Here is a 12,463-nt window from a genome sequence, read left to right as displayed (position 1 = left end):
AAGTATTAATGTAGAGAATTTGGATCATCAACACCAAATCTTACAAATATTACATTTAAAAGTAAGTATTAATGTAGAGAATTTGGATCATCAACACCAAATCTTACAAATATTACATTTAAAAGTAAGTATTAATGTAGAGAATTTGGATCATCAACACCTAATCTTACAAATATTACATTTAAAAGTAAGTATTAATGTAGAGAATTTGGATCATCAACACCAAATCTTACAAATATTACATTTAAAAGTAAGTATTAATGTAGAGAATTTGGATCATCAACACCTAATCTTACAAATATTACATTTAAAAGTAAGTATTAATGTAGAGAATTTGGATCATCAACACCTAATCTTACAAATATTACATTTAAAAGTAAGTATTAATGTAGAGAATTTGGATCATCAACACCAAATCTTACAAATATTACATTTAAAAGTAAGTACATGTGTATTAATGTAGAGAATTTGGATCATCAACACCTAATCTTACAAATATTACATTTAAAAGTAAGTATTAATGTAGAGAATTTGGATCATCAACACCTAATCTTACAAATATTACATTTAAAAGTAAGTATTAATGTAGAGAATTTGGATCATCTTGCCTTTTCATGAATACTTAACCTAACCACTAATGGTATTTTCCCCTTTACATGTATAAACCAATCATGAGATTGTTATTATTTAAGATGGCTAATTCACATGCTGACATTTGACAAATTCACTAATTGCAAATTTTAAAAACAACAATTGTCAAAATTTATTTAAATCTGGCAAAACATTTTGTTAAAAAATAATAAAATTTCTGCAAATTTTGTACCGTAGTTTAATAAATATGTTGGTGAAATTTTCTGCTCATTCAGAGCAAGCCCTGCAATTATTTAAACAGTAAATAATTTACTAACAAATTGGCTGGCAGTTTTTTGAAGATGGTTTATTTACATGCTTGTACATTGATACATATAATTATTACAGGAACTATCCCGAGTTTGTAATCATTGTTAAGGTGTAGTTGACTTTAGACATTTTAATGAATAAAATTAAATACAAAATGCATAAAATACAATGGCTGTATATTAAATGAATTTCTGATTATCATAGTCATCCTAGGTTTTGTTTAACGACACCACTAGAGCACATTGATTTATCAATCATCGGCTATTGGATGTCAAACATTTGGTAATTTTGATATATAGTCTTAGAGAGGAAATCCACTACACTTTCCATTAGTGGCATGGGATTTTATATATGCACAATCCCACAGCCTTTAATATACCAGTCGTGGTGCAGTGGCTGGAACAAGAAATAGCCGAATGGGACCACCGACGGCGACCGATCCTACAGACCGACCTCGCATTAGGTGAATGCTTTATAACTGGGTTACGTAACATAAATGATTACTCAATCAACCCAGCAGCTGTTTGGTGAAGACGGCTTATTTACATCTAATTATTAACACAAATGATGATTTAACCAACCCAGCGGCTGTTTGGTGAAGACGGCCTATTTATATCTAATTATTAACACAAATTATGATTTAACAAACCTAGCGGCTGTTTGGTGAAGACGGCCTATTTACATCTAATTATTAACACAAATTATGATTTAACGAACCTAGCGGCTGTTGGGTGAAGACAGCCTATTTACATTTAATTATTAACACAAATGATGATTTAACCAACCCAGCGGCTGTTTGGTGAAGACAGCCTATTTATATCTAATTATTAACACAAATTATGATTTAACAAACCTAGCGGCTGTTTGGTGAAGACGGCCTATTTACATCTAATTATGATTTAACGAACCTAGTGGCTGTTTGGTGAAGACGGCCTATTTACATTTAATTATTAACACAAATGATGATTTAACCAACCCAGCGGCTGTTCGGTGAAGACGGACTATTTATATCTAATTATTAAAACAAATTATGATTTAACGAACCTAGTGGCTGTTTGGTGAAGACTGCCTGCACCCAGGATCGTTTGAGCATTGTGAGGTCCTCCTCGCTGTGGAGAGGAAACACCTGGGACACAACTTTCTTAGATTCCAGCAGAGGAACTGTCAACAAGCAACACACCAATCAGACACAAAATTAATGATGTTCCAGTGATCAGTTATTGAAAATTGATTGGTTTGGCACTAGCACGATATGATGGATTATAAAATCCTTAATTCCAAGTGATTCCCAACACTATTAAACCACAGACATTGGATACTGTCAATGGGAGATGGCGAGATGGAATATATTTAAGAGTTGGGGTAGGCATGTATACAGCACAAATTAATTACTGTAACAGTTGCACAGTTTTACATAACTACCAGTTTGGTTATCTTTCCCAGAATGTCATATTAGCAAACTGATTTATAATAAGAAAGGATATAATGTAACTGTCTATGACAAAAATAAAAAATAAAAACTGATATACATGTAGCCCGCCTTGAGAAAGACAATACTACTCAAAATCCATAGTTTTTACTTTACTTATGTATATAAATAATTATTATTGTATACACAAAACCTATTTACTGGCTTTTTTCCTTCTAAACTGAATCGTATCAAGCTTATATAACCAGTCAAGGCCAATACAACTCAATAGCCCTGAATTTTACAGTACACGTAAATCTGAATGACAAAATTTGTATTTCTGTACAAAGCAGAGTTAAAGGGATATTCTGACATGGAAAATTAATTATAATTTACTGTATACATGTACACAGAGCCAACATACGTGGTTTTTACTTTACAAATAAATTAATTATTGCTGTATACACATAACCTACTGACTGACTGTCCTCTGAATATCTTATCAAGCTTACATAACCAGTCCAGGCCAATATGACTCAACATCCACTGTTATTACTTTACATGTAAATTAATTTTAATTTATTGTTCTGTCTGTCTGTGTGTGTGTGCGTGTGTGTGTGTGAAAGTGTGTGCGTGTGTGTGTGCACATAACCTACTAATTGACTGTCCTCTGAATATTTAATCAAGCTGACTTAACCAGTCCAGGGCCAATACAACTCTCAACATCCAGTTTTTATTTACATGTAAATAAATCACTGCTGTAAACACAGAACCTACTAATTAGATGTTCTCCTCTGAACTGGATATCTTATTAACGTTATATAACCAGTCACGGGCAAATACGGCCCTCAACGTCCATGACTTTTTTTACTTTTCACATAAATTAATCATTGCTGTATACACAGAACCTACTAACTGGCTGTCCTCCTCTGAACTGAATACCTAATTATCAAGCTTATGTAACCAGTCCAGGTCAATATCACTCTTAGCATCCATGTTTTTTGAAAACTTTACTCATAAATTAATCATTGCAGTATATACAGAATCTAGTAATTGGCTGTCCTCTGAAGTATACATTCCCAGTCTGGAACTCCTCGCGGTAAGACGTGTTTGTTTCGCTTGTGCACACTGCACGTGCTTTCGCGGCTCGACTTGGGGATCCTTCACTTTGTTGTTTTTATCAGCGAAGTGAAGTTTTCTACTGGGATGTATGCGGCCATTGAAACTGATTGAACGCTGGAACGCTTCTCATTTCGACAGTCTGCACCACCAGGTTGGATTCTCTTTTAGCGAGATTCCTCGCCTCCACGTCATTTCTCCGTCCGACTATGTTGACTTGTTTTTTCGTGACTCGTATGAAGGCCATTCTGCAGAACGCCACGGTTGTTCGTGTTTAGTCTCTACATGTCCGAGCCTGTCCTAACAGCACTGGAAGATTGACCGCTCCCACTCTAAGAAGAAATAGGAAGCGGGGTCAGCCCCTACTACTCTTTTCTAGACTTTACTTTGTTTTATTGTGATACCATCTCGTATCCTCCGGAGTTGGGCCCGTCCGCACCACTATACCAACCCATGACGACTGGATTATACCTTAGTCTGATTCTCTCTCTCGTTCAGACGGATCCGGTTTCTCAAGATCTGTATTTCAGCATAGCACTACACCTTCAACGTCTATTGACTGTCAATCTAGGGGTTTTCTCATCCCTACAAGCTGTGCACCCTAACAGCCTTAACGAGGCCACTCACGTGGACATATAGATCGGACTTTAAACTTTTAGACCTTCGTTCAAAAGTTTATGTCGAAATTATTATTTTTGTTTTTTAAATATTATTAAATAGTCCGATCCTCTCTTCTTTCTCTTATTTATTTTTGGACTGTCCTTCTAAAATGCTCCAAATTATATAAATATGTGACTGATTTTATTTTTGGCTTGTAACTTTTTTTCTTTTTTTTTTAAATTCTATTAACTTTTTTACTAATTGCTATTTTCAAAATCCTGCCCATTTTCAATGATACCCCAACCCCCTCCATCCCAAGTCAGGCCACCGATCTTATCTAATTTCTTTTTGACCACCCTATCTAACTTAGCGACCAAATTTAATGAGTAGAATTTTCATTATTCATTATATTAATTAGAGATGCGCATCAAAATTTTAAAGGCCCACTATTTAATTTTTGGATGTAAATTTTAAAATTGTCCGATTAATTTTTTTTTTCTGTCCCGGGACAAGCCCCTGGCTATCCAAAGACAGGCCCCGGGACGGACATGCTCAAAAGTCTAGTGGTATATGAGCATGTAAAAATTATTCGCACTCGCACTCTGAAGTATATCTTATCAAACTTACATAACCAGTCGGGGCCAATACGACTCTTAACATCCACAGTTTTTACTTTACATGTAATTTAATCACGGCTGTAAACACAGAACCTACTAATTGGCTGTCCTCCTCTGAAGTGGAGCTTATCAAGCTTACATAATCAGTCGGGGCCAATACGACTCTTAACATCCACAGTTTTTACTTTACATGTAATTTAATCACGGCTGTAAACACAGAACCTACTAATTGGCTGTCCTCCTCTGAAGTGGAGCTTATCAAGCTTACATAACCAGTCGGGGCCAATACGACTAACATCCACAGTGTTTACTTTATATGTAATTTAATCACTGCTGTAAACACAAAACCTACTAATTGGCTGTCCTCCTCTGAAGTGGATCTTATCAAGCTGCTCCCCGTCAATGGCGCGTAGTTCGTACAGGAACATGCACACGACGCTCTGCCGCTCCTGACTCGACAGAAACGACTTCTCCTCCTCGACGCCCGCGAAACAGTCCTGCTCGTCAAAGATAAACTCCTTCAGTCCGCCACCAAACTCCGACTTCACATGCTTCTTGAACCCAAGCTCTTCCGCACCTTTAAGCAAGCTGTAAGTAAATGAGAAGTTTAATTGTTAAGTCCCATTCCATTTGCAACTTGAACTTGAATGTACAAATTAAAAAAAAAAAAATCAGCCTTTTACTCCCCATTCAAAAAAAAAAGAAGAAAAAAAAGAAGAAGATAACTTTTAAAATTACTCTTACTGTGTTAATATTTAAAATTTTGAAACTTCAGTCCCCACCAATCTTTGAAAATTGTTTATTACTCGTTTGAATGTTTTATATATGACATACTGATGTCAGTTGAATCATATGCATAAAATAACATAAGGGTAAAAAGTAATTTATTTCAAATTGAGGGTTGGTCTGTTTATTATCACTTAAATTTTATTTTATATCCTATTGAAAAAAAAAGAAGAAATAACAGATGAAAGAAAGTTAACTGTGTACATGAGTCTGATTACTGAAAACAGCCAATGGTAAACATTTATTATACTTTAGATATACATTGTAGACATGTAAAGTTAAAGTTGAGCAATGTGAAATGTAAATTGTTTTAAACAATATAATGTTTATGGTAGACTCTTATTCATAAAATTTTACTTCACAATCTAAGCACTCATTTTGGAAACTTTTGTGTCAGTTTCAATAAAACTAGATTTTTAATAATTTTAACTTAAAAAACATCAACAACAACAACAAAAATTGGACAAAATAGTTACCGTAATTAATAATCATGCATTTATAAAATGCATTCAATATTTAAGAACAAAGAAATCAAACCCACTTTTCGTAGTTAGCAGTCATGTAGAAGCCGTAGATGCCAGAGTTGCTATGGTGACGGACGTGGACGACGAGTTGTGGTGTGCGTGCGCGGAGACGGGCGAGGAGCCACATGAGGCTGGTGTCGTCGGCCTGGCTTGGGAACGTCAGCAGCACGTCGCAGTCGTGGGTCGGGATCGTCCGCAGCCACACCTTGCTCGACACAACCAGGCGCTTCGTGCTGGCCAGACGCCGCCCCAGCATCCTGTATGCTGAAACACAGATACACACATCCTGTATGCTGAAACACAGATACACACATCCTGTATGCTGAAATACAGATACACACATCCTGTATGCTGAAATACAGGTAGAGACAACCAGGTGCTTCGTGCTGGCCAGACGCCGCCCCAGCATCCTGTACGCTGAAAAACATATACACACATCCTGTATGCTGAAACACAGATACACACATCCTGTACGCTGAAACAGAGATACACACATCCTGTACGCTGAAACACAGATACACACATCATGTACGCTGAAATACACACACATCCTGTATGCTGAAACAGATACACACATCCTGTATGCTGAAACAGATATACACATCCTGTACACTGAAATACACACGCATCCTGTACGTTGAAACACAGATACACACATCCTGTACACTGAAATACACACACATCCTGTACGCTGAAATACACACACATCCTGTATGCTGAAACACACATTCAGTAAGAATTTTCTGTTTAAAACAAATATATAATAGTTTGCAAGTAGTAAAATTCACCATCTACATGTACATCACAAAACATTTTTTTGTTATAACATGTTCATGTATGTACCTGATATTTCATTTCTGCCACCTGACATAAAACTGTAAAACCATAACTGCATAATGCAAATATGATGGAAGAAACCAAATTAATGAGGCGTGCTTTTTTTGGTAGATTTTGTGGTTCTTACTTAGAAAATAATTAGAAATAATAAATATAAAAACAAAAAGAAAGAATGAATGAATGTTCAACGACACCCCAGCCCAAAAATACACGTCGGCTATTGGGTGTCAAACAAACGTAAGTATATGAATATGATTTCTAAAAAAAGTCAAGAAAAGAAAGAAGAAGTGCATCCTGTGTGTGACGATCGAATTACCTCTTCCCCATGTAATCATCAACAGCCCTTTAGATTTGGTTAACACATTTTATTACCTTATAAATCAACAGTAATATATACGTAGCTACTTGCAGTAATATGATATCTTTACTACATCTCTTATATCAAAACCACCTGTCATACACAGATTTGCCTGTCTGATACTACAAAATCATGAGAACAACCATATGCATATTGGGGGGGGGGGGGGGGGGGTGAAACCAACCTGCTGAAGCAATTTTTTGTTTTTTTTTCAGTATATTTTCTGGGAAAGCATGTCTTGACCCCCCCCCCCATAAAGTTTGGTTGACTACAATCTAGACCCCCCACTAAAATTCCTATAAATACACCTGACAACAATTTATAATATAATAACAAAACAAATGGAAAAAAACAAAACCATAACAACAACAAAAATGTGTTAAAAATAGAGCAACTTCTTATCCCTTATATTGTGCCTGTCATGACATTAGTAACAAACATGAAGTGGTGTTGCTTGTCATGACTATATAATAGCATATTGTTGCATTTGAGCCTGTTTAGGAACATACAATCTCATTGGATGATAGCAAGGAATACCTCTATCTATAGACCAATGATGCAAGTTACTATAATTAAGAGGTAATCTTGACAAAACTACAAGTTAATTGAAAATTCAATATGTATTTCCTTTCTTTTGAGCTAAATAATTTGGCACGGGCCATAATTAGTATTGGGTACATGCACAAAAGACTTATAGGATACAAGATTATTCACTTTATTGTCAGAGATAATTCCATCATATTATAAGTATTATGCCACTTTAAGAAAATACTGTCACGTATTCTAAAAGTAAAAGTATATTTTTCATTATTAGAGCCATGTTTGATCATTGAAATCTGATATTACTCGAGTCAAAATTTGTTTTGTTTAACAACACCACTAGAGCACATTGATTTGGATGTCAAACATTTGGTAATTTTGACATATAGTCTAAGATAGGAAACTGTGCTACATTTTTCCAATAGTAGCAGGGGATCTTTTATCTGCACCATCCCACAGACAGGATAGCACATACCACAGCCTTTGATATATACCAGTCATGGTGCACTGGCTGGAATGAGAAATAGCCCAATGGGCCCACCGACCACACATCAAGCGAGTGCTTGACCACTGGGCTACGTCCCACCCCGACATTACTTAAGATTTTGTTGTTCAGATTATCTATTTCAGTACATCCAAAGTGTTTCTGGTCATCCTGACATTTCTAATGCACGCATGTTTAAGAAGTAACGGTTATTTCCCTGGTTCAACATTGACCACAGATTTTTGTTTCACGCAACTGCAACTTTATCCTAATGTGTTACACTTTTGTAATATTAACCAAATCTAGTCTATTTTTATGGGCTGAAACTGAGGTCCGTCACTTTTAATCTATCTTAATCCGTATTTATAGTGCCACATTTACTCAAATACAGATTTTCTATTTCTTTGCAGTGGAACTGTGTATTTTAAAGTTATTTCATGATGATGGATACATGTACAAATAGTGAAACAACACAGACTCACATTATTTATTAAGGGCCCAGAAAATTAGTAACAAATATGTAGAAAGAAAGAAATGTTTTATTTAACGACGCACTCAACACATTTTATTTACGGTTATATGGCGTCAGACATATGGCTAAGGACCACACAGATATTCAGAGAGGAAACCCGCTGTCGCCACTTCATAGGCTACTCTTTTCGATTAGCAGCAAGGGATCTTTTATATGCACCATCCCACAGACAGGATAGTACATATCACGCCCTTTATTACACCAGTTGTGGAGCACTGGCTGGAATGAGAAATAGCCCAATGGACCCACCACAAATATGTAGATTCCTTTATACATGTACATGTATGTGCCAGCAGACAACAAGCAATGTATCAATATAATTATCAAAGTAGTCTACACAAAAATGCACTTTAATAATTACTACTGTTAGCATTTCTAACCTCTAGAGTTGCAGGGCTAATTAATGAGTATATATTTATACTTGTTAGCCATTCTGAGCAGGATCTAGCTCAGTTGGTTGAAACGCCTTTTCGTGGACCCATTATCCGATTGTGTTTTCTGTCTCATACACACCTATTTCATTGTGTAAGATCTTCGGTTACTGATTGTGTTTTCTGTCTCATGCACACCTATTTCATTGTGTAAGATCTTCGGTTACTGATTGTGTTTTCTGTCTCATGCACACCTATTTCATTGTGTAAGATCTTCGGTTACTGATTGTGTTTTCTGTCTCATGCACACCTATTTTATTGTGTAAGATCTTCGGTTACTGATTGTGTTTTCTGTCTCATACACACCTATTTTATTGTGTAAGATCTTCTGTTACCGATTGTGTTTTCGGTCTCATATACACACCTATTTCATTGTGTAAGATCTTCTGTTACCGATTGTGTTTTCTGTCTCATATACACACCTATTTTATTGTGTAAGATCTTCTGTTACCAATTGTGTTTTCTGTCTCATACACACACCTATTTTGTTGTGTAAGATCTTCTGTTAATGATTTTAACATTTGTATTTATTTTGGAGGCGGGACGTAGCCCAGTGGTACAGCACTCGCTCAATGTGCGGTCAGTGTAGGATCGATCCCCATCAGTGAGCCCATTGGGCTATTTCTCACTCCAGCCAGTGCACCACGACTGGTATATCAAAGGCCGTGGTATGTACTACCCTGTCTGTGGGATGGTGCATATAAAAGATCCCTTGCTGCTAATCGAAAAGAGTAGCCAATGAAGTGGCGACAGTGGGTTTCCTCTCTCAATATCTGTGTGGTCCTTAACCATATGTCTGATGCCATATAACCGTAAATAAAATGTGCTGAGTGCATCGTTAAATAAAAAAAAAAAATCTTTCTTTCTTTGTATTTATTTATTTATTTGTGTATATACTATAGATATGACTCTTGCAATAATGGTATATGTGCATATATATTTATTTGTTATAATATGACAATGTATACAATCATGAGGCAGGATGTAGCCCAGTGGTAAAGCACTCACTTGATGCACAGTTGGTTTGTGATCAATCTCCGGCGGCGGGCCCATTGGGCTATATTTCTCGCTCCAGCCTCCAGACTAGGATGGTGCATATAAAAGGTCCCTTACTACTAATGGAAAAAAGGAGCGGGTTTTCTATCTGAGACTATATGTCAAAATTACCATATCTTTGGCATCCAATAGCTGATGATTAATAAATCAATGTGCTCTAGTGGTGTCATTAAACAAAACAAACTTTATAACTTTTTATACAATCCTTTGATGCTGCCCGTTGAGTGGCCTTGAGTGAACCTCATTTTACAAAGCAATCTTATCGAGGTAAGACTACCTAAGAGCATGACTACCTAATGCACTTAAAGGTAGAGTAAACTCAAACAAGAGATTTATGTGTTGGAAAGATGCATACCCGGACCACCAACACATACTGAACACTTTAACAAATGAAAAACGCGTAATTTTAGAGTTAATTTAAAAACATGATTATTCATGCTAACTGGGGGCAGCCATTTTGTTTCGTTTTTGTGATGTCCGGTGGTATAGCTTGGGGCGAAGTGACGTCAGCTCTATCCATCTGCTCTATGCACAGTGTAAAAAAATGCTCTAATTTACAACAAGGTGCTTCGCTTTCATCAACCTGACTTGTAAAACAACATAAATGACTTGATAGTATAATAAACTATTCAACTAAATATATTTCAATTTGCATCAACAGAACGAAATGGAGTTATAGTATTTTAGTTTTTTTTTAAATCCAAAGAAAAAAATACATATTATTAAACCTATTGGTATGCTATGTTCAAGCAAAAAAGACCACTCACGATACCCAAGTGATAATTTTCTTTTCTTTGGGACTATGTAATTAGTCAGTTTTGTGATTTTAGATGGGAAAGTCTACTTAATCAAGGGTTTTTGCAGAATTACTGACAGTAATAAAGCAAGATGGCTGATCGATTACGATTAGAGGGATGTCCATGCGGTGAACACATAATACCCTGTGATCTTAATAAAAGAGGCACGTCTTTTTAGTGTGTCTAGGGACTGTCTAAATATATACCTGCCAATCAGAAACCACAGGTACAGGCCACGGAAAGAAAAGACCAATTAACTAAGAATACAGATTATTATTTCAGTATGTGGGTTAATTTATGTACAAACCATAATACAGTTATTTCAACACTTTGACAATGGTGGTTTATTTTGTATTAAAAGTAATATATAATTGTTGCTGGCTTACTGGGATGACTATTATTACAGAATATTGTGATGCATCCGTAAAAAGCAGGTATCTTTTGTTTCTTCAGTTCGAAGACTAATTCCTGACGTGACACGTTAGGTATTACGTAAGCACCAGCTCGCCAGAGGGGCGTATTCACTGGGATGGTACAAAATGGCTGCGCCCGTTATATATAATAGCCGTCACATTTAACCATTTTATTAATTAACTATACGATTATACTTGTTGATATTAAGCAATAATGTGCATTATATATCGTTAAATATGCATACCAGGCCAAATGCCTTGATTGTCCCTTCCATTAAGATGATTTTAGTGTTAAGATCGCTTCGTAAAACAGGCCTGTTCTGTTCTACCTGTGCCCCGTTCTGTTCTACCAGTGCCCCTGTTCTGTTCTACCAGTGCCCCAAGACTATAGAAAAGGCAGGCAGTACGACCTATGTACTGACCTGTAGAGGTGGGAAAAAACATCATAAAACAAAAACACTGTTGTTAACCAGAAAATCTGGTAGCATGTACACACATGCCAGATTTCCATTAAACTGGGAAACAAATTTTTTAACCACCCTATCCATTCAGGTGTGCACCCGGATTCAGCCTCTGACATGCATGCCAGATGAGGACCCGGGGCGGGGGCCAGTAATCTGTATTATCAAAGAGGTTTAAGACATTTTAATTAAGATTCAAACATAATGTATTTTGTCCTGGGCAAAAACCTCTGATACATCTCTGGATTACCTAGGAGGTTTATATAAGAAGTGTTTATTATTTTTGTGTGAATTTATTGATGTACAACAGTCACAACTTTTATATAACTGCATAGCGTAGATACCAGATTTTATACTAATTTGTGACTGTTATAATATCAATAAATTCACACAAAAATTACAGACAATTCTTATGATTACAAACAACACAACTTAGTTAAAAATCACATAAATCAGTTTTCAACATACATTCTGTGACACTTTTTTACATAATGAAGTCCCATTTGACATAATTTCTGATGTTTATTGTAGTATAACATTTAAAAGTTTTTTGACATCATCGTCGAACAGCAGACAGTTTGTATCATCTCAAATATGTAA

General features: G+C 35.9%; 1 protein-coding gene across 1 annotated transcript in view; it reads right to left on the bottom strand.

Moving 5' to 3' along the window:
• The window catches only part of LOC121383853 (anoctamin-8-like), a 44,069-nt gene that overhangs the window by 15,682 nt on the left and 15,924 nt on the right, over window positions 1-12,463 (bottom strand). The window contains exons 2-4 of the mRNA XM_041513954.1: window positions 5,972-6,218; window positions 4,997-5,232; window positions 1,945-2,061 (exon numbers count right to left, since the gene is read on the bottom strand). Of these exons, the coding sequence (XP_041369888.1) occupies window positions 1,945-2,061; window positions 4,997-5,232; window positions 5,972-6,218 (600 nt within the window). The remainder of the gene's footprint in view (window positions 1-1,944; window positions 2,062-4,996; window positions 5,233-5,971; window positions 6,219-12,463) is intronic.

This window comes from Gigantopelta aegis, chromosome 2 (genome assembly GCF_016097555.1).
Source record: "Gigantopelta aegis isolate Gae_Host chromosome 2, Gae_host_genome, whole genome shotgun sequence".
NCBI classification, from domain to species: Eukaryota; Metazoa; Mollusca; class Gastropoda; order Neomphalida; family Peltospiridae; genus Gigantopelta; species Gigantopelta aegis.
The sequence above is the reverse complement of the archived record's forward strand: the minus strand, read 5'-3'. Positions and strand labels throughout refer to the sequence as shown.